The sequence below is a fragment of the Pipistrellus hanaki genome (assembly GCF_964339955.1).
Source record: "Pipistrellus hanaki genome assembly, chromosome: 1".
NCBI lineage: Eukaryota > Metazoa > Chordata > Mammalia > Chiroptera > Vespertilionidae > Pipistrellus > Pipistrellus hanaki.
In genome coordinates, this window is record NC_140503.1 from 42,068,282 (window position 1) to 42,093,592 (window position 25,311).

General features: G+C 39.1%; 2 protein-coding genes across 3 annotated transcripts in view; one reads left to right on the forward strand and one right to left on the reverse strand.

The window, feature by feature from the left end:
- Positions 1 to 1,137: 1,137 nt before the first annotated feature.
- TIPIN (TIMELESS interacting protein) lies at positions 1,138 to 11,010 on the forward strand. The gene is given in 8 exon segments (XM_084888040.1): positions 1,138 to 1,275; positions 1,403 to 1,481; positions 3,332 to 3,407; positions 5,376 to 5,498; positions 5,727 to 5,790; positions 7,100 to 7,306; positions 10,131 to 10,293; positions 10,295 to 11,010. Coding segments are annotated over 8 exon segments (864 nt in total). The 5' UTR covers positions 1,138 to 1,145; the 3' UTR covers positions 10,317 to 11,010.
- Positions 11,011 to 15,835: 4,825 nt separating this feature from the next.
- The window catches only part of DIS3L (DIS3 like exosome 3'-5' exoribonuclease), a 33,041-nt gene continuing 23,565 nt past the window's right edge, over positions 15,836 to 25,311 (reverse strand). For both annotated transcript variants that reach the window (XM_084886712.1, XM_084886713.1), the window contains exons 10-17: positions 24,657 to 24,904; positions 23,990 to 24,082; positions 20,368 to 20,901; positions 18,514 to 18,668; positions 18,234 to 18,412; positions 17,170 to 17,315; positions 16,272 to 16,446; positions 15,836 to 16,183 (exon numbers count right to left, since the gene is read on the reverse strand). In XM_084886712.1, the coding sequence (XP_084742838.1) occupies positions 15,875 to 16,183; positions 16,272 to 16,446; positions 17,170 to 17,315; positions 18,234 to 18,412; positions 18,514 to 18,668; positions 20,368 to 20,901; positions 23,990 to 24,082; positions 24,657 to 24,904 (1,839 nt within the window). In that variant the 3' untranslated portion in view covers positions 15,836 to 15,874. The remainder of the gene's footprint in view (positions 16,184 to 16,271; positions 16,447 to 17,169; positions 17,316 to 18,233; positions 18,413 to 18,513; positions 18,669 to 20,367; positions 20,902 to 23,989; positions 24,083 to 24,656; positions 24,905 to 25,311) is intronic.

Sequence of the window (25,311 nt, forward strand, 5' to 3'; positions counted from 1 at the left end):
GTTGGAGAAGTAGGAAGGTGCCAAACCATGCAGAGCCTGAGTTTTATCATTATCCTAAGAAAGAAGAAAACCATTGAATATTTAAGCGATCAGCTTTATATTTCCATAGGTTAAACTTAGCTGTAATATGGAGAATGGATTGGAAAAGTCAAAATTGGATAGGAGGAATGGAGTAATCCAAGTAGAAATGTTATGATTTGATTGTGGAGATAGGGAGAAATGGACAATTGAAGAGATATTTAGGAGGTAAAATGGATAGGATATGTATGATAGACAGAAGGAAGTGTCAAGGGTGACTTGTAATTTTCTGACTTGCCTAGGTGGATAGATGCTATGCAGTGAACTGAGAAAATTAGAAATTCACTTTTGTACATGATGAGTTACAGATACCACAGGAATTTAAGAGCTGTAAAATGAAAAATAGGGATCTGGAGCTCGGATTTGATGCCTGGGATGGAAATAAAGAATTAGTGAGTTATCTATAATGCCATGTGTATAAGTGAATGAAGAGGGCCTAGGATGGAGTCATGGATACTTATTGACTAGGATAGAGAAAGATGCATCTTCAAAGAGGATCTAAGAGGAGTGTCCAGAAAGGAAGAAAAGAGGTGAGTATGTTTCAGAAGTCAACGAAAACACTTGTGCAGAAAAAAGGAACTGATCAAAAGTTTCAGATGTTGCTGAGAGGTTGAGTAAGATAGTACAAAAACATTCTTTCAAGTTATCAACCTGAGGATTATTTCCTTTTCTTCAAAGGAACCTTACCTAGAAGATTAATATATAAACAGATTTTTGTTATAAGCTGTTCTGGTTGAAGTGGCAGTTGAGGTACCTGTCTTCTGCATATTTCACACCATTTGGATCATAGTTTGAAACCCTCTGAAAAGTCCAGATCATTTTATGATAGATGAAACTCAACAATTGAGTTAAAATGATTTGTTCAAAAATATATTATTAGTGTTTAGAACTCGGTTCTTCTGATTTCTAACTCAGTTCTTTTTTCTGAAATTATTATCATTTCCACTTTTCATCATGTCTGAGTTTGAAATATGGTGTATTTGGCTGCAGGTGGATCCTAACTGTAATAGGAAGACTGCTTGGACAAATAAACATGTTTACTTTCCCCCTCCCCCCCAGAGGAAAAGATGCTGGAACCACAGGAGAATGGCTTGATGGACCTACCAGATTATGAGCATGAAGAAGATGAAACTTTCCCTCCTTTCCCACCTCCAGCTTCTCCAGAGAGAGATGATGAAGGAGCTGAACCTGATGATGGTATGTATGGAGTTCTAAAAAATAATGTCTTATGTTCAGTTATCCATTTATCAGCTTAGAAATGACACATTTTATTAGTGAGGCTTAAATTACTTAAGTAATATTAAGTTTTGGTATATTTCACCAGAGTCAGGAAGAGGAGCACCTGTTCCTGTACCTCCAAGGAGAACAGTTAAAAGGAATATACCAAAGCTTGATGCTCAGAGGTATATGTACTATTATTCCCTTAAACATTTGTATTTTTTTAAAAATACATATATTTTATTGATTTTTTATAAAGAGGAAGGGAGAGGGATAGAGAGTTAGAAGCATCGATGAGAAACAAACATTGATCAGCTGCCTCTTGCACACCTCCTACTGGGAATGTGCCTGCAACCAAGGTACATGCCCTTGACCAGATTTGAACTTGGGACCCTTCAGTCAGCAGGCCAACACTCTATCCACTGAGCCAAACCAGGGCTTACTTTTTTTTTTTTTTTTTCAGTACAGTATCTTTTTTCTTCCTTGTGTTATAATCTATTGGTTGGGATGATTTGAAAATCAGATAGTTATAAAGATACTAGAGGCCCAGTGCACAAAATTCGTGCAGGGGCAGGGTGTCTCTTAGCCCAGCCTGCACCCTCTCCAATCTAGGACCCCTCGAAGGATGCCGACTGCCCGTTTAGCCCCGATCCAGGTAGGATGGGGCCTAAACGGGCAGTCGGACATCTCTCACAATCCAGGACTGTTGGCTCCCAACTGCTCGCCTGCCTGCCTTCCTGATTGCCCCTAACCGCTTCTGCCTGCCAGCCTGATCAACCCCTAACCTCTGCCCTGCCAGCCTGATTGATGCCTAACTGCTCTCCTGCCAGCCTGTTTGCCCTTAACTGCCCTCCCCTGCAGGCCTGGTCACCCTTAACTACCCTCCCCTGTAGGCCAGGTTACTCCCTTCCCCCAATTGCTGTCCCCTGCATGCCTGGGTCCCTCTAAACTTCCCTTCCCTGCAGGCCCAGTCGCCCCCAACTTCCCTTGTCTGCCAGCCTGGTCCCTTCCATCTGCCCTCCCCTGCAGGCTTGATTGCCCCCAATTGCCCTTCCTTGCAGGCCTGGTCCCTCCCAGCTGTCCTCCCCTGCTGACCTGATCACCCACAACTGCCCTCCTTTGCAGACCTGGTCCCTCCCAACTGCCCTTCCCTGCTGGCCAACTTGTGGCAGCCATCTTATGTTTTGGAATGATGGTCAATTTGCATATTATCCTTTTACTAGATAGGATTAGATAGGATAGAGGCCTGGTGCACGGGTGGGGGCCGGCTGGTTTGCCTTGAAGTGTGTCCCAGATCAGGGCAGGGCTTCCTTGGGGCATGGGTCGGCCTGGGTGAGGGGCCTGTGGTGGTTTGCAGGCTGGGCCTGTGGTGGTTTGCCCCCTACCCAAGTGGAGGCACTGGTATCTGGGATTTATTTATCTTCTATAATTGAAACTTTGTAGCCTTGAGTGGAGGTCTGGGCCTGCCAGGGCAGGTGGAAAGCTTGGCTTCCTCCATTACCGAGGGCAACCCAAGCCTCCAGCTCTTTCGGTGGCTGCAGCTCTCTTGGTTTGGTTAATTTGTATACTTGCTCCTGGTTGGCTGGTGGGTGTGGCTTGTGGGTGTAGCAGAGGTACGGTCAATTTGCATATTACTCTTACTACAATAGATAGTATTAGAGGCCTGGTGCATGAAATTCGTGCACTGGGCGGGGTGGGGGGAAGGAAGGGCCTAGGACACCTCGCTTCTTATTGCCCACCTGTTTGCTGCTCCTTACTGCTCGGCTTGCTACTCCTTAGTGCTGCCACAAAGGTGGGAAAAGCACCTGACTGCTGGCTGAGATGTGCTCCCCCTGTGGCAGCCCACTGACCACCATGGGCAGCTCCTGCATTGAGCATCTGCCCCCCGGAGGTCAGTGGGCATCATAGTTTGTTTTGGTCATTCTGCGATAGCAGTCACTTAGGCTTTTATTATATATCTTTTCTTCTTATGGTCTTGATTTGGCCTTGATAGCTCTAGAAAATTTGGAATTTAAAAATATATTTCTATTCACAGATTGATTTCAGAGAGAGGGCTTCCAGCATTAAGACATGTGTTTGATAAGACAAAATTTAAAGGTAAAGGTCATGAGGTAAGAAATGTCTGGTTTTTATTTTAGATCTTTGTTTTTTAAAATATAGTTATCCCTCAGTATCTGTGGTGGATTGGTTCCAGGATCTCTGTGGATGCTGGAATCCACATATGCTCAAGTCCCTTATATAAAATTTCATATGGAATTGCATATATCGTACTTTAAATTATCTCTAGGTTACTTATAATGCCTAACAGAATGTAAATGTTAAGTAAATAGTTGTTTTATTTCATTGTTTAGAGAATAATGACAAGAAAAAGTATCTGTACATGTTCAATACAGATGCAGCAACCATCATAGGCCTAAGTACATAGCACATATCAGCAACAGCGTAACATTTGTTTTCCCTGAATATTTTCAATTCACAGTTGGTGGAATCTATGTATGCAGAATCCATTCATATATAGGGTTGACTGACTCTATAAAACTGGGTTTGTTATCATGTTGTTAGGAATCTTAAAATGTTTTACAGATTTAATCACTCATCATTGTATCTTTTGAGAAACTATGATGTAGAAAGGGAACTGTTAGAAGAATCAGAAAACATGGCTTGGTTTTGCCACCGTATGACTTTAGTAAAATCATATATGAGTCAGTAAGCCTTACTTTGTACTTTATAATTTTGAGGAATAGCTTAAAACCATTCTCTGAAGTAGACAAAGTAAATTTTATTCCTGAAAATTTACTTTGTCTATTTCAGAGAGTGGTTTTAAGCTTTATGAGAGCAGGACTTTACCTTTTTGATCACTGAGGTGTTCCTAAGACACGGCACCATGCCTGGTTTCTAATAGGCATCAGTTAAGTTTTGTTGAAAAATGGAGACATTTAAGAACTGTCTCCCTGGCCAAGTGGCTCAGGAGTTAGAGCAGGGGTCTTCAAACTACGGCCCGCGGGCCACATGCGGCCCGCAGAGGAGTCTGATCCGGCCCGCCAGGTTTTTTGGGCAGTGAGCGCAGCCGAGGTGTTACAGTAGGAATTAGTAGTTCATATAGTCCGGCCCTCCAGCTCTCTGAGGGACCGTGATCTGGCCCCCACTTTAAAAAGTTTGAGGACCACTGAGTTAGAGCATTGGCCCGCACACTGAAGGGTCATGGGTTTAATTCTTGGACAAGGGCACATATATGGGTTGTAGGTTCAATCCCCTGGCCCCTCAAGGTAACCAATTGATGTTTCTCTCTCCCTCCTTTTATTATCTCTAAAAATCAATGGAAAAAATACCTTCAGTGAGGATAACAACAACAAAAGGTTTTGTATTTCATTTAATTAAAAAATTTTAATGTTAAATTGAAATTTCAAACATACGTATTCTGGTCTGAGAATGTTTAAACTGTACTTGCTGGTCTTCAGTACTTTGCTCTTGAGATTTCTGAATGTATTTTCACAATGCTGAATTCTCAATGCTTTCTTCGCTATATGATTTAGGGGACCAACCACTTGTTTAGTTATTCCTAAAAGATATCTTGATATATTTTATTAAAGCTTATTTTTAGCGTTACTTTACTGTCCTGTAAAACCACATGTGATTTTAACTTGTATTAAACTTAAAAAAAAATATTTTTATTGATTTCAGAGAGGAAGGAAGAGGGAGAGAGAGATAGAAACATCCATGATGAGAGAGAATCATTAATTGGCTGCCTCCTGCAAGTCCCCCACTGGGGAATCAAGCCCACAACCCGGGCATGTGCCCTTGACTGGAATCGAACCTGGGACCTTTCAGTTCCCAAGCAGACGCTCTATCCACTGAGCCAAAACAGCTAGGACCTCTGATTTAAAAAAATTTGTATCCAGTGCTTTTAGACTGCAATCCTCTAAGCCCTTAATAAATATTTTTCTTTTTAGAGTTTCTTCACCTTATAAATGTAAAATGACACCAGTGACTTTGGCATTACTATTCAATTCTAAAATCTGCTGACAAGGTCAGTTCTGAGAAAGAGTTTTCTATTTAGCATTTTTATTTTTATGTGCCAGGCTGAAGACTTGAAGACACTAATCAGACACATGGAGCACTGGGCACATAGGCTATTCCCTAAACTGCAATTTGAGGATTTTATTGACAGAGTTGAATACCTGGGAAATAAAAAGGAAGTTCAGGTATGTGTTGAGATTATTACTATGAGTTTCATTGACAGTATTGAATAGTACGAAGTAAGATTTAGTTAAGGCTGAGTAGCTGTTTGGGACTTAATTTTTAAATCTGTCTTGGTAGAGAGAAGGAAAATTAATTATTTAAAGAACATCTTTTTTGAATCTCAGAATGGAAAAATGATCATTTCCCTAAATGTTATTAATAAAAATGTAAAAATGTCTCTTTATTTTCAGACCTGTTTAAAACGAATTCGACTTGATCTCCCTATTTTACATGAAGATTTTATTAGCAATAATGGTAAGAATAAAGGCTTGTCTACTTTATAACAATTTTTCTTTTAGAGATGGGTTTTGTTGGGTGGTCAGTATTATAGGCCTGGGTTCTTAGTCTATGTTGAGTATATAATTAAAGTACAGTAAATACTAATGAGTTTAAATGCTTTGGTAGATTTAGAATGTTGTGTATATTTGTTTCTTTAAAGGAATGGCTGCAATACTATTAAGAGATGTAAAAATGTATTTAGCCATAGAACATGAGCTTTTTAAGAAATCTGATGGTGATCCACTGATCCTTTGTAGTGATTATTAGTAAAAATATATGACAAAATACATGTACACCATTAAAAAAAAGTGGCTCTTGGAAATTAGGCAGAATAATTTGATGATGAACTAGTTTATATTTCACTTAAGAGTGCAGATCCTGGCCCAGCTGGTTTAGTGGTTGAGCATTGACCTATGAGCCAGGAGGTCATAGTTTGATTCCTAGTCAGAAAACATGCCCAGGTTGCAGCTTGATCCTCAGTGAGGGGGTGTGCAAGAGGCAGCAGATCAATGATTGATGTTTCTGTCCCTCTCTCCCTCTTCTTTTCTCTCTCTGAAATCAATAAAAACATAAAAAAAAGAGTACAGATCCTGGGTATAGGACTTGAGTAAGACGTATGTGACTGTTCCTGGTATTGATTGCATTGTTGGCTGTACAGTGCAACCATAGGTAGTCACACACATCAAAACATGGTTCCTGCCGACAGAGTCTGTATAGTTATCAGATTTTCTGTGCGATGGCTCCATACATGTTTGTTTGCTTTATAATCTTTTAATTTATGTGGTGTAAAATATAGGCTCATTATAGAATTCCCCAAAGTTATTTATAAATTACTTTTAAAAGTGAAAGATTGTGGTTCTGGATGATGTCCGTTTTGTCTTTTAATTGTAGTTTTGAAGTGGTTGTGCGAGGCAGCAAGTTCAAGTGTTTACCTATGCCGCCATCTTGATTTCTCCCAGTGTATATATATTATTATTATTATTATTATTATTTTATTAAATTATTATATGTGTACATATCTTACCATTGACCACCCCCCCAATATATTTTTAAATTAGTGTTTTCATTTGACTTAAAATGCCTCTTTAAAGTGATTTACAAATATTCCTTTTACTTGTTTGAATCAAATAATGTTTGTAACATTTTCATGCCTCACCAATTGTTTCCTCTGGTCTGCACCTTGTCACTTTAAACTGGTTTTAAATTAATAGCTATATAAGCTCTTTTTCTAGCTAGTTTATTACTAGAGATGTACTCACTGTTTGTTTGTTTTTTCCTACTGCAGATGAAGTAGGGGAAAATAATGACCATGATGTAACTGCTACTGAATTAGATCCATTTTTGACAAACTCATCTGAAAATGTGACGTTTGCTTCTGAATCAAGTAGAAGCCTAACTGAAGAGCAGCAACAAAGAATTCAGAGAAATAAACAGCTGGCCTTGGAAAGAAGACAGGCAAAGCTACTGAGTAATAGTCAGTCCTTAGAAAATGGTAAATGTTATGCTGGTTTTTATGTGTTACCATTAATATAGCAAGGGCATGTTAGAAACTTAACTTCTCTACTATCTTCCAAAATAAAATACCTCTAGAAATAGAAAAATGAGATAGTATATTAAGTTTATGTACAATTGAGAGAAAAGGACAGTGTGTGTGTGTGTGTGTGTGTGTGTGTGTGTGTGTTACCTATTTGGAATCTCCAAAAAATAAATGTCTAAGTTGATTTTCTGAATAGTTAAATACCTCTTAAAAAGTTATTTTAATCATTTAAAATTGATTCTGAGTCTTTTAAAAACATTCTTCCTTGACTCCTTAAAGCATGTAACATAATTTTATCTTTAGGATCATAATTATGAACATTAATTATTATACTTTTCCTAAACATATAAAATGCTTTTTGCAACCAGTGAGGATTATAGAGCCATTTGCTATGATGAATAAAGTGGTTCTAAAATTTAAAAAAAATATATATATTTTCATTGATTTCAGAGAGTAAGAGAGAGAGAAACATCAATGATGAAAGAAAATTATTGATTGGCTACCTCCTGCACACCCCTCACTGGAAATCGAACCCGTAATTCGGGCATGTGCCCTGACCAGTAATTGAACCGTGATCTCTTGGTTCATAGGTCGATACCCACTGAGCCACGCCAGCTGGGTCCTAAAATGTTCTTTTTTTTTTTTCATTGTGTCACTTGTTGTGAGCTTTCAGTTTGATTACCTGTTACATTCCCTTCTCTCTAGAAAAATTGCCATAAAATGAGCTGTTTTAATTTTATTGATTTTTAAGGAGAGAGGAAGGGAGGAGAAAGAGAAACATTGATGTGAGAGCAGAACCTCTGTCAGCTGTCTCCTGCATGCTCCCTACGTGGGCCTATGACTGACTGGGAATTGAATCTGCAACTTTTTGGTGCATGGGATGACACCCAACCAACTGAGCTACACCATCCAGGCCAAAATGTGCTGTTTTTTAAAACAGACTGTGGTTTTAGAAACTAGACATTCATGTTTGTTAAAATTGTATTTAAGCCCTGGCTGGTATGTATGGCTCAATAGTTGCATGTTTGCCTGTGCACTGAAGGGTCTTGGGTTTGATTCCAGCTCAAGGGTAAGTATCTGGTTGCAGGTTCGATCCCAGGCCTCTATTGGTGCACATGGGAAGACAGCTGGTCGGTTTCTCTCTCTGTTTCTTTCTCTGCCTCCCTCCCTTCTTCTCTTCCACTTTCTGTAAAAATCAGTGGAAAAAATATCATCAGGTGAGAATTAACAAAAACAAATCTGTTTTTAGAAATAACTGCAGCCTTGGCCAGGTAGCTCAGTAGTTTGAGCATCAACCCCATATGCCAAAGTTGTGGGTTTGATCCCCAATCAGGGCACATATAAGAATTAACCAATGGCCTAAAACGGTTTGGCTCAGTGGTGGAGCGTCGGTCTGCGGACTGAAGGATCCCAGGTTCGGTTCCAGTAAAGGGCATGTACATTGGTTGCAGGCATATCCCCAGTAGGGGTTGTGCAGGAGGCAGCTGGTCGATGTTTCTCTCTCATCGATGTTTCTAGCTCTCTATCTCTCTCCCTTCCTCTCTGTAAAAAAAATCAATATATATATATATATATATAAAATTAACCAATGAATGCATAAATAAGTGAAACAACAGTCAATTTTTCTCAAATCAATTAAAATAAATAGGTAGGTAGATAAATAAAATTGCAAATTGGCTTTGAATGAAGCAGGATGGCATGTCATTCTCTATTTCCAATCTAGTTTTTCCTTTTGAAAGAGGAAAGTAAGAATTATAGTAAGTAGTGAAGATTATCATGTCAAAAAACAAGGTTCAGCCGGGACCGGTTTGGCTAAATGGATAGAGCGTCGGCTTGGGGACTGAAAGGTCCCGGGTTCTATTCTGGTCAAGGGCATGTACCTTGGTTGCGGGCATATCCCCAGTAGGGGGTGTGCAAGAGGCAGCTAATCGATGACTCTCTCTCATCGATGTTTCTAACTCTCTATCTCTCTCCCTTCCTCTCTGTACAAAATCAATAAAATATATTAAAAAAAACAAAAAAAAAAAACAAGGTTCACCCAAGATAATAAAATTCTCAAGTGAGAAGTATTGTGACTACATTATCATGATTTTTTATAATTAAAGTGAATTTTAAATTTTAAATTTACAAATGGAGGTTTTATTTCCATGTGAAAAATTACTTGAAGATAAAACTATTGTTGATAGCAGTGTCTTCCTTGCTCTGATTATCAATAAGCATTTTAAGGCTTATTTTCTATTTATAACATATGACTTTAAAAATTTCCTATATAGATAAAAGTACCTGAAATTTTCTTTACTATATGTCACTTTGACATACAGCTGTTAAGAGTATTTGAACTTTTAAAACTTGTCTAGTAGTTGTGATTTTGAATGAGAACAGTTGCATTTTAAGACATCTCACATTAAATTTTTAAAAACATTTTATTGATTTTAGAGAAATGAAGGAAAGAGAAAGAAACATTGATTTGTTGTTCCATTTTCTCATGCATTCATTGATTGTTCCTTGTATGTGCAGGGGTAGCAACCTTGGTAATAGAATTACAACATTGGTGTAACAGGAAGATGCTCTAGCCAATGAGCCACCCTGCCAGGGCCAAGACCTCTTGTATTTTTGAATGGGCTTTATACATATGTAAAAATGGCTTTATTTGGAGGTAACCATAATTAACATGATATCACAGACATAATTTCTATTGATCTAAGCTTGTGAAGAAATTTGTGTTAGGTAAGATTGGGTGAAGTGTTTAACTAATGTTTAACAATGATTTCTCTTTCAGACTTGTTAATAAACACGTCCAGGGCACAGACAGTTGAAGATGTTAATACGGATGAGGATCAAAACAAGAAGTCAGATGAACTTAACGAAGACATTCTAGATAATCCACATAATGATGCTGTTGCCAATACTGTAAATGAAGAGGAGGAATTAAAAATAGAGAAAACAACTGGACCAATCCTTTTAAATGTATAGCATTAACTTTATGCTTCATTCTGAAAAGTTATTGAGATTGAATAGGCCTCAACTAAGAGGAAATTAATTTGGTATCCTCAAAGTTTGAGATTACTATATATTTTGTCTACTTTGAGTGAAATCCTTATGTAGTAAAACCTTTACAGATTCCTGTTTAAAATCTGATATTTATAATATACTTGCTTCTTATTAACTTTAGTTAAGTCTATTTTCTTTAGTGTTGTACAGTAGGTCCTCGGTTACGCCAGAGATCCGTTCTTATAGCGCAGCGTAATGCAACTTTCGCTGTAAGTTGGAACCCACCTACATAAGTACCTTCATTACTCACATGGAGCACATACATAGCAGTAATGAAGTGAAACAGTAAAAATAATTAAAAAAACACAATTCCTGACCTTTACTTGTGGTAAATAAATAATAAAAACCATAAGCACATATGTACATATGTCAAAATGATGGAACTTTTTTTTTAATAAATAAATGGGAGTTGGCGACTTAAATGACATGACTTAACCTGAGAACTGCCTGTATATAGATACGATTTTATAACAATGACTGATAGTTAATAAGCATCTTCTGCTGCCAGGGTGCCATTCTTTGCCTTGTTTTCACTAAATTAGGTGGAGTTTTAAGATGTAAATATATGTGAATATTAATGTACATTTAAATAAAAAATAATAACTATAGATGCTTTATAAAAATTTCTTTAAAAAAACCCTTTTTGTTGAGAGTATTACATATACTGTATCCCTCTTTTCCTCCCATTGCCTCTCTCCAACGTGCACACGCCTTTACCACCCTATTGTCTGTGTCCATAGGTAAGGTATAAATGCATATGAGATCTTTGGTTATCTCTTCCTGCCCTTCCAACTCCCACTGAGATTTGTCTATTTTATTCATCAGTTTATTTTGTTCATTAGAATCCTTGTTTGTTTGATTTTTAGATATAATTATTGACAGATATGTATTTATTGCCATTTTAATTATGATGTGTCTTGGTGTGGGCCTCTTGTCTGAGACTCTCTGCCCTTCCTGGACTTGTAAATATATTTCTTTCACCAGGTAGGGAAAGTTTTTTGTCATTACTGCTTCAAATAGGTTTCAATAACTTGCTCTCTTCTCCTTTTGGCACTCCCATAATGTTAATGTTGGTATGTTTGAAGTTGTCCCAGAGGCTCCTTCCACTGTCTTTATATTTTTGGATTTTGTTTTTCTTTTTGCTTTTCTGACTGGGTGTTTTGGTTTCTCATATTCCAAATTGTTGATTTGATTCTTGGTATCCTCTACTCTGCTGTTCATTCCCTGTAAATTATTTTTCATTTCAATTAGTGTATCCTTCATTTCTGACTGGTCCTTTTTCATATCTTTGAAATTCTAAGATCCTGAACATCTCACTAAGTCCCTTGAAGCTTTCATTAAGATCCTTGAGCAATCTTGTAATCATTGTTTTGAACTCTGTATCCTGTAGTTTGCTTGCTGCGATTTCATTTAGTTCTTTTTCTGGAGATTTCTTCTGTTACTTCATTTGTGTCATGTTTTTTTGACTCCACATTTTGGCTGCTCCCCTGTGTTGCTTCTATGTATTAGATAGAGCTAATTGGTAAAGTGGCCTTTTGTAGTAGGTGTCCTGGAGGGCCCAGTGACTTAGCCTCCCCAGCACATAAACTGGACACTCTTAGGTTCCCCCCTGTGTGGGCTGTGTAAACAGTCTTATTATAGTTGAACCTTGATTGCTGTTGGCATCACTGGGAGGAATTGACCTCTATTGGCTGTGAGGGCCAGCTGTGGCTACAGTGGAAGAGCTGCTGTGCAGGAGGCACTCCTGTCTCCCCCATACCCCTGGCCAAGCTGCTGCCCCAGTGCTACAGCTCAGAGGAAGTGAGTCTGAGCACTGGCCCTTTATGAGATAAACTACCTGGGTCTCCAGCAGCCTTCATATCACTAAGCCTATCCCTGCTGGTTTTTATAGCCCAAACAAGAGGCCTGATGCACGGATAGATCCCTAAGTCTGGCTGGTGATCGGGGCTGATCTGTGGAGTGACTGGTGGAGCAAGTGGATGGCCCCTGCTGGCACCCGCCTTGGCTGGTCTGGGGCCTGGGCTGGAGCAGCTCCTGCATTGAGTATCTGTCCCCTGGTGGTCAGTATGTGACCAGTTGTTCCACTTATCGTTCTGCTGTTCCGATGTGCATATTAGGCTTTTATTATATAGGATTCCCAGTTCTGGAACCCTGGGGCTCATTGCTTCTCTTGGGAGGCTTCTACAACTGAGATATCCCTCTCGATGAAAAAAAATGCCAGATTGGGTGTCTGAACAGCCTATTACATGCCTCAGTCCCTCCCACCAGTCTCAATGTGTTTTTTTATTTGTAAGAATTCTATCCAGCCAGGTTCCAGGCAGTTCAGAAGGATGGTTGCTCTGTATTTTAGATGTGGTTGTGGGAGGCTGAGTAATGTCATTTACTTATGCCACCATCTTGGTTCTATAAGTTTCTTTTTTTAAAAAATATTTTTTTAAATTGATTTTTAACAGAGAGCAAGGGAAAGAGATAGTTAGAAACATCAATGAGAGAGAAACATCAATCAGCCTCCTGCACACCCCCCACTGGGGAAGTGCCCGCAACCAAAGGACACCTGTCTGCAGGCGGACGCTCTATCCACTGAGCCAAACCAGTTTTGGCTATAAAAATTTCTTATTGCTATTTAGTTCAGCCATTTTCACTTTTGGTAAAATGTTTAAGGTTTTTATATGTGTTTACATGTATTTTGAGAAATGACTTTAATATTTAAAGGGTCACATGAAAGGTTGATATAGTGCCTGGCCTGCCTAGGAGCTAGGAAGGTTCAAATGCTCCTTGGTACCTACTGACCAGTTGGAGGGAAATTTGGAAAGTATTATGAGAATATGGCAGATTCACAGGAGACCTTTAAGTTAGAGATTCCAAGGATTGGGGATTTTTTTTTTATCCCCTCCCCACCCAGATTGGGGATTTTAGAGGATTAATTATAGATAAGGAAGTACTACATTGACAACTAAGTTTAAAGAAAGTCTCTCTAGTTCTTGGAGGAGATTCCCATTGGGGAAAGGGAAAGTCAAAGCTATTTTTTACAAAGTAGGAGATGGGAAAGTTGCTTTACATGAGAAAGACCGACAGAGGGATGGTTCTGAATTGGTTTCCATCCATGAAGTTGGGCAGTTTGCTCTCTTCAGGCTTGCTGATTCAGGTGGGGTGAAGGGTGACAAGGATGGTTTGGTTGGAAGGTCAGGAAGTTCAGTATAAAAATATAGAGAGATGGGGGGCTAGGGAGGCTGGGGGCCATTATAGTAAGGGACCAAGAGGCAGAAGCTTTGAGGATTATTGCTTGTTGGTGTCAGTAGGGTGACCAACTAGAAGATGGAGCCCAGTCTCTTTAGATCTAACCAATGGCTAGAAAAACTGCTTTCTCAGGATGGCCTGTTCTGGCTCTTCACCCTCACCAGCTGGATTAGAGAAGATGACAAAGGGAAAGGGCAGTTACTTTTCCAGTGGTGGGATTTGCTGGCAAAGTGACAAATCTCCAAGAGCAAGACCAATGTAACTTATCAAAACTGAGGGTGGAAAGGGAGGTTTGAGAGAACAGAGCTTACCTGAACACCCCACTCTACTCCTATGCCCTATCACCAACTGGTGCTGGGGATAGTAGGGGAGGTTAGAGTCAAATATGAAATAGTTTAAAAGGAATAGGTGGACAGGACCAAATCTCACTATCTGAAAGTGACTGAAAAGTTAATCTGACAGATGTCAGACGGGCCTATAACTTAAAATGGCCCATTATTGCAATTAGTGGAAAGAACTGTTTTTAGGTAAGCTAACCAAATATTAATTCTGGGTTTATTAAAAAACTGGCAACCTGATTTGGAGAGCCAACATTCACTATTCATTTCTGAAAAATCAGTTTCCATAGTGACCTAATTGTACTTTATTTAATGTAACTTTAACGATGAGAAAACATTTTACACATACAGTAGTCCCACTTAGCTCCAGGGGATATGTTCCACGACCTCCAGTAGGTGTGAGAGGCTGGACGGTACCAAATCCTATCTATACCATATTTTCTCCTATATACACATATCTATGATAAAGTTTAATTTACAAATTAGAAAGTAAGAAATTAACACCAATAATAAAATAGAATTATAACATGCTGGAATAAAAGTTATGTGAATGTGGTCTCTTAGCAAACTAGCATGAATTTCCTTTTCCTTCACAATTTCATGGACAAAAGATTCATTCTTACTGTAGATCTTAGCAACCTTAGCATATATATATATTTTTTTTTCCTTGCTGAGAACTGTCACCTTTTCACTTAAGGAAGCACTTCATTGCTTGTCTGTGGCACATTTGAGTTACCAGCATCACTTTGTGCTTTTGTGCAGGGGGTCTTGTCCAGCATCTGGAAGGGCTCAGGAATCTGGAGAAGGAACTGCTATAAATTATTAGAGTCTAGAGACAAAAGGTAATTTTGGAAGGCATTTTGGGAAGCCAGAGTTGTTTAGCTATAGTAACCAAGTTCTGTCTCTCTAGACCCCTTGCTTTTTAGTAACACAAACTGTCCTAAGGCAAGGTAGATATATCAAAGGCAAGGTTTAGTATACAGAATCCATTGTCAGATTGGGGGAACTGCCTATAGCTGTTCAGGTGTTTGGCGAGTAGGAGGCAATAACTTGTAGATTAAAGTGCCCTCACCTGGCCGAAACCCGGTTTGGCTCAGTGGATAGAGCGTTGGGCCTGCAGACTGAAAGGTCCCGGGTTTGATTCTGGTCAAGGGCATGTACCTTGGTTGCGGGCACATCCTCGGTGGGTGGTGTGCAGGAGGCAGCTGATCGATGTCTCTTTCATTGAGGTTTCTAACTCTCTATCCCTCTCCCTTCCTCTCTGTAAAAAATAAAATATATTAAAAAAAAATGCCCTCAACTGTCTGGCAGCAAGCAATCATTTATGCAAATCTTTAGATATGGGGAAATGCCCTTAGCCATTTCCAGCAGGCAATCCTCAAAGTTCCATCAACCTTTTGAGGAAACTTCTTGCATTTATGACATGCTGGAATTAGCTTCCGGCACTTTTGGGCCCTTATGAAGTAAACTGAAGGTTACTTGAAACACAAACACTGCAAACCTGACAGTCAACCTGATAACCAAGATGGCTGAGTGACTAACAGATTGACTGCATATACTGCTTTGCTGTGGATACACTGGAAGATTCATGTCTTGTACGGGATGCAGTAGGACAGCAAGATTTCATCATGCTATGCAGAATGGCATGCACTTTGCAACTTATGAATTGTTTACTTCTGGAATTTTCCATTTAATATTTTTTTACTGTGGTTGTCTGTGGGTAACTGAAAACATGGTAAGCAAAATTGCAGTTAAGGGGGGACTACAGTATGTGAATTATTTACCCAATCTCAATCGATTAGAACATTCAGTGACACAAAAATTCGACTAACGTTATTGTTGGGAAGAGGGTAAAACATTCACATGAAACCCTTTTATTTTATTGAACATGAGTATTTCATATTCCATGACTGTCTGAGACATCTAGGAGAGCCAGGTCCCGTATCTCTTCTAGAAGCATGTAGAGGCTTCTTCCCTTGGTTTGGCAGTATTTTTGAAAATCTTCCTGAATGATGTTTCCTTTGACTTCTTGGGCCAGATGAGCTTCCTCCACAGATCTAGTTACCTCCTTCACCAAGTCACTCTTTAGCAAGGGGGCACTCTGATGAAGAAGTTCTGTATCTGGTATCATGTATGGTTTGTTGCTCATTATTTCAAGCCTGATTGTATCGGAATGGCATCGAGAGGCCTGTACGGATATCCTCACCTATCACAGAGGATAAAATGGGTATTACTAAATCACATTCTTTGTTCCTTACACTGGAAGCGATATGTAATGTAAATACAAGACTTACTGTTACATGGTCAAACAAGTGGAACGTAACAGAGTCCCCTGCTGTTGTGGTAGAGGTGATTTTGTTCTGAAATCGTTGAAGGGATCCTGGCTTCCATTCAGAACGGCTGTCTGGTCCACATGAGATTACTAAGCCGTCTTTATTTTTTAGATAAGCAGCACCTTTAATCCCAAACCTGAATCATTGCCGGAATAAAAATCCAGAGATAATATGTTCTTAGTATGCAGATCTGGAATAATTACCCAGAATGCTAGTTTTTCTTTTAAATTAAAAATCATTTTTCCTGTGACTTACCTCTAAACTTTTATTTCATTGATCAAACAAAATATCTTGCTAAATAAGTAAAATCCTATCCTAAGACTGATAAAGATATATTAGATTCTAATCTTTTATACTTTTATAGTGAATTATACAGGATGAGGCAAAAGTAAGTTTACAGTTGTGAATATATGAAACACAGTTTATTCTTTTATTATTTATTAATTATTCCATTATTTTCTATATGAATAACTGTAAACCTACTTTTCCCTACTGTTTATAATATATTATGTACATATGGTAACTATAAATAATTGCTAAAAGCCTGGCTGGCATGACTCAGTGGTTGGGCATTGACCTATGAACCAGAAGGTCATGGTTTGATTCCCGGTCAGGGAACATGTCTTGGTTGCAGGCTCGATCTCCAGTGTGGAGCAGCCCATCAATGATTTTCTATCATCACTGCTATTTCTATCTCTATCTCCCCCTCTCCCTTCCTTTCTGAAATCAATAAAAATATATTTAAAAAATAATAATTGCTAAAATAAATATCTTAATTATATCTAAAGTATTGTTTGTTGCTCTACACTTTTAGTTTAACTATAATTTATTAACAGTTTTTATGTTAGACATAACATACCTTGGTATAAATACAAGCACACCATTTGTTCTAATTGAATAAATAACGCCATCGGCTATGCAACGCTCCTCAGTTTCTTGGTCTTTGTCTTTAAAATACATGCATTGGAAGAGCTCCGTAGACTGCTTCTGAGAATGCTGTGCTGCCTGTAAGAAGAACAACCCAAAGCATGATGACAGACTTCTCTGACATTCCAGAAGAAACATGAAATTTACAGTCCCACAGAAACAATGTCTTCACAAAGGCTAGGTTCTGCCCCAGGTTGGAACGTCATCCCATACACCAAGAAGGTTGTGGGTTCGATTCCTGGTTGGGGCCCATACCTAGGTTTCAGGTTTGATCCCCGATCTGGGCACATGAAGGAGGCAACTGGTGGATGTTTCTCTCGCATCAATTAAAAATCTTTAAATAGCCAACATGGCTAGTGGCTATAATCATACTGTAAAGCACAGAACTATAGAACATTGGATATAGACAATTATATTAAACATTAAGGTTTCTATTGTTGATATGTCTGCATAATTCCTCAAGATCTTTGTTGCTGAACAATAATTTTATGTGTCACCAAATGATCTAGTTTGATGCTGTGCAATATTGAAGCCACTAGCAACAATATGAAATAGAACACAAAACAGCTTCTAAAACAATGATGTAAGTATATTGACATGGTGTGCAATCAATAACATATGTTTTAAGTAGAAAAAAAGGTAGATTTCAAAACAACAGGTATGGTATAATATTTTTATAAATAAGCATTATCTAAAATTGTTAATAATGGTTATCTCTGGATGGTAAGATGATAGATGATATTTTACATTTCTACATTTTAGGGAAAAAAATCTTGTTAAATCTTCAAAATCTAAATTAAATTACTTAAGGACATTTGTAAATGTATTAAGAGCTACGCAACAAGCTTTTGTAATTTTTCACGTTATTTCATTGGTTAGAATGATTCTAACACTTAATTTGCTAGAATATGTGGTACTTCATTCTATTACACAATAAAAGGTGATATTCTCTTAGCAAAAGAGATACTGGGTAAGAGAAATTAAAACCCTTCTTACTCGGTTTCTATTGTTGATATGTCTGCATAATTCCTCAAGATCTTTGTTGCTGAACAAATTTTCCGTAACTTCCATTTTCTTATCTTTTGAAATGGCTGCCATTAACAATCGGTGTACTATGATATCTGCATATCTTCTTATTGGAGAAGTAAAGTGAGTGTATTTATCTAATGCAAGACCTTCAAAAAGAACAAAAAGATCAAAATAAATAACAACAGAAACTACTTCTGAAACAACCTGCTCAAGGTGAGGGCCGCAGAAGGACAACGTTATCACTCACCATAGTGATGGAACTCCTCCTCCGCGCAGGAGCCGGTGGAGAAGTAGAGGGCGTTGGACATGGCCTGGGTGGCCATGGAGCGGAGCAGTCGGTTCACAATGGGGTCATCAGGGTCATTCGCGTTATCCAGAGAATCAGCCAGTGTCTTATTGGACCTGACAGAAAAACGGAAGGACTTTTATTTAGTCCCCAGAAATGACTCGTAAGCTAACACTCTGAGGGGAACACTTCACTCATCAGTCTGTTTCCTGAGTAGTAAAGGGTAATGTGGTAATGCCTGCAAGGTTAAATTAAGGCTTGGCACAAAGCAGGTGGTCCAATACTTGTTGAACTCCTAACACCTTTAACCTAAACATACTGTAGATCAAAGAATGGACTTTTTTCTTTTCTTTTTTTAATCTACACCTGAGGATGTTTTCATTGATTCAAGAGAGAGAGAGAGGAAGGGAGAGAGTGTACCTACAAACCAGAAACATCAATGTGAGAGAAACATTGATCAGTTGCCTTCTGTGTATGAATCTACAACTTGGGTATGTAACCTGATCGGGAATCAAACCACCAGGAATCAAATGTCCCAACCACCTGAGCCAAACCCATGAGGGCTGGACTTTTTCTTTTTTTTAATATCAAGAATTATAGAGCCAGATAGAGTTAAAAAAAAAAAAAAAAAAACTAACCTAAACGAGGTACATAAGTAAAATAAACCTAAATTATTATTTAAAGAGAGAAATCATTCTATTTATTTACTCTCAAATAATTTTTAAAAATCAAGTAAATAGCTTAGCTGGTGTGGGTCAGTGGTTGAGTGTCGGCCCATGAACCAGGAAGTTACAGTTCAATTCCTGGTCAGGGCACATGCCAGACAGTGGGCTTGATCCATAATAGGGGTCATGTAGGAGGCAGCTGATCGATGTTTCTATCTATCACTCTCCCTTCCTCTTTGTAAAATCAGTAAAAAATAATATTAAAAAAATTAAAAAAAACACCCACAGGAAATATAGGATTATACTAAAAATTTAATAATAGAGCATATAGCCGAAACCGGTTTGGCTCAGTGGAAGAGCGTTGGTCTGCGGACTGAAAGGTTCCAGGTTCGATTCCGGTCAAGGGCATGTACCTTGGTTGCGGGCACATCCCCAGTAGGGGGTGTGCAGGAGGCAGCTGGTCAATTGTTTTTCTCTCGTCGATGTTTCTAGTTCTCTATCCCTCTCCCTTCCTCTCTGTAAAAAATCAATAAAATATTAAAAAAAAATAGAGCATATAATTCAGTTCCGTATGTAGCCCACTAAGAGAAAAGAGGGAAAGGAATGATGGAGAATGAGGAATAAGAAAGCAAAGCAATACTGTGAGCAAAAGATACCATCAGCTAAGATAGTGGCAAAAAATCCACTTTGATTAATGAATAAAATTAGCACCTGTTACTTCAAAATAAAATATGGAAAAATCCTCTTATACATCCTTTTTAACAGGGAAACATTTTATCCTGGAGGTAGGGAGTAAAACGTCTCCATCCATGGTGGACTAATTTGCCATCAGTGTGGTGCCTTATGATCTGCTGCATTTTTAAAGCAGTGAAATAAACAGAGTTATTTTGGGGGATTTGCCTGAGGACTAGATGAAATTAAATCAGGGTTCTTTACTTCCGTATTACAAATTGTAGTGGGTCAAAATTATGCCTCAGTAGACTTGTTTTCATTTGAGGCTCTCTACCTACATTTTAGTATATGAAGAAAAAGCCAAGAAGTTTTCTATTTTTGGTCAACGATCTGGCTATCACATTTTAAGATCTACTGTAAGATAAATAAGCGTACAGCATCCCCTCCCATTCCGCTGCCCCCTCAAAAGAGGAACTACCGTGTATCTATGAAGAAGCCTTTCGCTTTAGCACATTCTCTCAACTCCGAGAAGAACTCCTGGTGTGGAGGAGGGTGTTGGCGCAACAAGGCCTGATGAGGGAAGCTCTCCCAGATCTTCTTGGCTACCCAGTGGTTGGCTAGGATCATGCACTCAGCCACCGTCTCATGGACTTCCAGGGGCTGCTTGGGGATGAGGTCACGGATGTTCTTCTTTTCATCCAGCTGCACGCGAACTTCCACCCCTTCCAGCTCCAGGGCGCCGCAGAGGTCTCGTTTAGCTCGGACGTGGCGTGCGATGTCAGTCAGCTTTCCCACTGCCCACACCAACTCCTCCAGCCTGGCTTGTCTGCTCCTCTCATCCAAGCCTCTGAATTCTGGAATATCATCGATGATGTTGAAGTTTCCGTCCAGTAGTTCCTGGGCTGCTTCGTAAAACAGTTTGTATGATGACCGAATAATGGTTCTGCCGTACCACACTTTCTTAATTTCATAGGAGGTTTTATCCAATTCCCACATGATGCTCACAGCGTACCTACAAACCAGTAACGCTGAAATGATTATTGAATTCTCCCATTTTTGAAGCAAGCAGAACTAGACTCTAAGTGTAGCTTGAAATAAATGGCATTGCTACAAGTTTTTGATCTGATGTCTCAACCTAAACACTCCATCACTAAATAAAGTTAGACTAGATTTTTTGGGGCTCTGAGCAAATCTGAAATGAGTTCACATGTTATGTTAGAAATCCTACCTTACAGCTTTCCTTTTTAATTTAATTAGAATAACATTGCAATGACAGAGGGAGTCAAGTCTCCTGGCTCTCTAGCAAAGAAGAGCAAAGCATTTCAAATCACATAGAATGACACTGAACGTCAGTCTTGATGGTAGGTAAATTAGCAAAAAGACCACTTACTAAAGAACCACTCAGCTACCAAATCACTCTCTTTAAAAACATGCAGCATTTAGCTAAGTAACTGAGTTACTATCTGAAAAGGGATTTACTATCGGGGAAAGGGAGGGAGGAAGAGACTGAACATAAACTGTGCACCTATGGATGAGGACAATGGGGGAGGGAAAGGGGGAAGCGGGTGGGGTGGGAACCTGGTGGAGGGGGGAAGAAATGAGGAACCTTTGTAATAATATGAACAATAAAGATTAAAAAAAAAAAAAAAACATGCAGCATTTACAACTCATAAAAAAAGGGCTAGCCCTAGCCGGTGTTGATCAGTGGTTAGAGTGCTGGATGGCACACTGAAGGATTTGGGGTTCGATTCCTGGTCACGGGCACATTGGTTCAATCCCCAGTCTTGGTCGAGGGCATATGCTGGAGGCAACCAATCGATGTGTTTCACATCAACGTTTCTCTCCCCTCTAACCCCCATTTTCCTCCCTTCCACTCTCTCTAAAAAGCAAAGGAAAAAATATCCTCACCAAAAAAACCCCCCAAAACCAAAACCAAAACCCCCACTATTTTCCCCCAAAATACAAAAAAGCTCTTATAAATCAATTACTACATAGATCAAAAACTCAAAAAAAGGGCAAAGAAACATGTAATAATTCACAGAAAGGGATATGTAAATGACTATTAAACATAAAAATTTTAACTTTACTTGTAGTAGTTGAATTAAAATGCAAACTAAAACCACTCTAAAATACAATTTTTATCTATCAAATTGGCAAAGTTAAAAAATTAGAACATACTGTGTTGGCAAGACTGTGGGGAAAATTCCCATCCATTGATGGTGGAAATGTAGTGGTTGTAACCTCTACAGGGAAACTTGATTAACTCTATCTAATACATAGATCTTTAAAAAATTATGAAAATTTTTTTTCAAGGTTTGTTTTTTTAAAAATTTATATTTATTTTATTTAAAAAAGAACATGTTTTTACTGATTTCAGAGGGGAAAGAAAAGGGAGAGAGAGATAGAAACATCAATGATAAGAGAGAATCACTGATCAGCTGCCCTCTGCGTACTGGGGGATCAAGGCCACAACCCAGGCATATGCCCTGACCAGGAATCAAACTGTGACCTCTTGATTCATTGGTTGACACTCAACCACTGGGCCACACTGGCTGGACTACATATTCCTTTGACACAGAAATTCCACTTTAGGAATTTATCCTCCAGATACACACTGTACTTTTAAACAACTTTTTTTTTTTCTTTACCTGATTTTCCTTCTAATTCCTTTCTTTAACCTTTCCTACTTAAAAAAAAAAAATATATATATATATATATATATATATATATATATATATATAAATTGATTTTTTACAGAGAGGAAGAGAGAGGGATAGAGTTAGAAACATTGATGAGAAAGAAACATCGATCAGCTGCCTCTTGCACACCCCCTACTGGGGATGTGCCTGCAACCAAGGTACATGCCCTTGACCGAAATCAAACCTGGGACCTTTCAGTCCGCAGGCAGATGCTCTATCCAGTGAGCCAAACTGGTTTCGGCAGTTACACTGTACTTTTAAAAATATGAAATGACTTATGTTCTAAGTAATTCAGTACAGGTTTGTTTATTAATTATGGCATTGTCTTCCACATAAACAACTGTAAACCTACTTTTACCCCACCCTGTATATAACACGTATCACCATTTGTGTAAAAAAGAAACACCACATATCACCCTAGCTGGTTTGGCTGAGTGGAATAAAAATCCTGGGTTCGATTCCACTCAAGAGCATATGCCTGGGTTGTGGGTTCAATCCCCAGTTGGGGGTGTGCAGGAGGCAGCCAATCAATGATTCTCTTTCATCACTGATGTTTCCATCTCTCTCTCCCTCTTCCTTCCTCTCTGGAAAAAAAAAAAAAAGACAGACCACATGTCCATACTTGTGCTTATGTGTGTTATACCTAGAAAAATATGTACAAAACTAGAGGCCCAGTGCACGGATTTGGGCACTGGTGGGGTCCTTTGGCCTGGCCTGCGGGCTGAAATGGGCTCTCTGACGTCCCCCGAGGGGTTCCAGATTGTGAGAGGGCAGTTCTCAGGTAACGCACCCCGGAATTGGGCTTCTTCCTCTCTGGTTTCGGGTGCATCGCCTGAGAATTGCAGCTGCCAAGTCACTGCAGCTTGGCATCACCTGCATTGAGCGTCTGCCCCCTGGTGGTCAGTGTTTGTCATAGCTACTAGTCGGATGGTACAAGCATTGCTTAGGCTTGTATATATATAGATAGATTGGTAACTAAGGGAAAGTGATAGGAGGGATTCTTTCACTAAATGTTTTAGAAGTATAAATTTTTGGACTACATGGTTTTATTACCTATTCAATAATAGATAGAAACTTTAACTACAAAAAATAACATCACACCTTCCTAAGTTCATGCTCCTTATGCAAAACAGCCTCAACCAAGGACTATATATGCACAAATGTTCCCAGATGTTAGCCAACATTAAAAAGCCAAAAAACAGAGGGAGAAAGAGCCTCACAGGGAGAGAGAGGAAGGGAAGACTGGAGAAATAAAGCTTTCTGGAAATACAGAGTGGTACAGAGAATACGGGGAGTAAGCATGGGTGCGGTGTAGGGTGATAAAGTGTATTAGAAATAAGAGGAGAAAGAGGCCAGAAGCAAGAGCACCAGGTGTCACACAGGTAAAAATAATGAATTCACCTATCGACGCCTCCCAGAAGGGAGCACAAATCCGAGCTGAGGATGGAGGGCAGCATATCATAGCGTCGGTCTGCTAAGTAGTAGGTGGTGGCCCTGTGGAAGACACACAGACAGTACATGACCTTCAGCAGCAAGAAGCACAACTGCTGACTGCCTGGGTTACTGTGAGGTAAACGGCCAAAATCTCAGCACAAATTCCCTAAGGCTGTTGTTTTTCCATAAAGTGCAGCCGACTGGGTAATAAAGCTACTCCCATGTTCTTACTTTTCTAAGCGATGCCGCTTCGGGCAGAGTCTGCTTCCACTGATATAAAAAAGGAAAGGGAAAATGACACGACTCTTAGTTGTATAAAAAAAAAAAATTAGAGTGTAATGATCCAGTATTTATATAAAATAGTATATTGCTACTTGAAAAATTTAACCCATTTCAATTTAGAAGGAAATAATGTGTGAAAAGGTTCTGTTACAAAAAGCAAGGTACATTGATCAAGGTACTATTTTTCTAAAGGGAAAAGGGGAAGTGCATCTCAGCTTTTTCTCCTGTAAGCGATCTGCAGCATTGTAATAAACTGTGAAATCTACGTTTTGAAAATCTGAAACTAGCATAGTTACAGAATGCGTTACAGGGACAGACACGTAATCACACTGCTTATTTCAAATAGCATTACCTTGTCTTAGCCTCAATGTCAACGTAAGAATTGGGAGCCACAAAGTGTGTGACATCTGCAATGTGGACCCCGAGCTCCAGGTTGCCGTTGTTTAAGGTTCTGACTGAGAGCGTGTCGTCCACGTCTTCACAACCTTTGGGGTCAATGCTGAATACAAGATGGGTTTCCCGCAAGTCTCTACGTTCTCGTTCCTCTTCAGGACTCACCTTCCAGGGATTTTCTGGTGTGTTTACTGGCATCTTACACATCTGTCCAACGGGAGGCCAAATATTGATTAATTCCCCAGCACACGTTTCCTATAGAAATCTACTCTGACAATCTCAATGTGACCTCATAGAAATCCCATTCATTACCTGCTACCCTCTGCAATTGACCTGTGCTTGCTTCTTTTGATCAATAGTGATTTCTTAGGTGCCTCATATGTGTCTGAAAATGTGCTAGGCTCTGAAAAGTCAGGAGTCTATAGAAATAACACAGTCTCCTGCCTATAGGGACCCTCCCAGTCTGACAGGAAGGTTCCACAACTTTCACCAGCCTCTTTAGTTACGGGGCTCAAGCAGAAATTAATGGGTGGCATACAAAGGGTACAGCCTCTACTTCATTTTCAAATGATCCATTTATTTAAATGTAGTTGAGCTTTCTTTTTTTTTAAAAA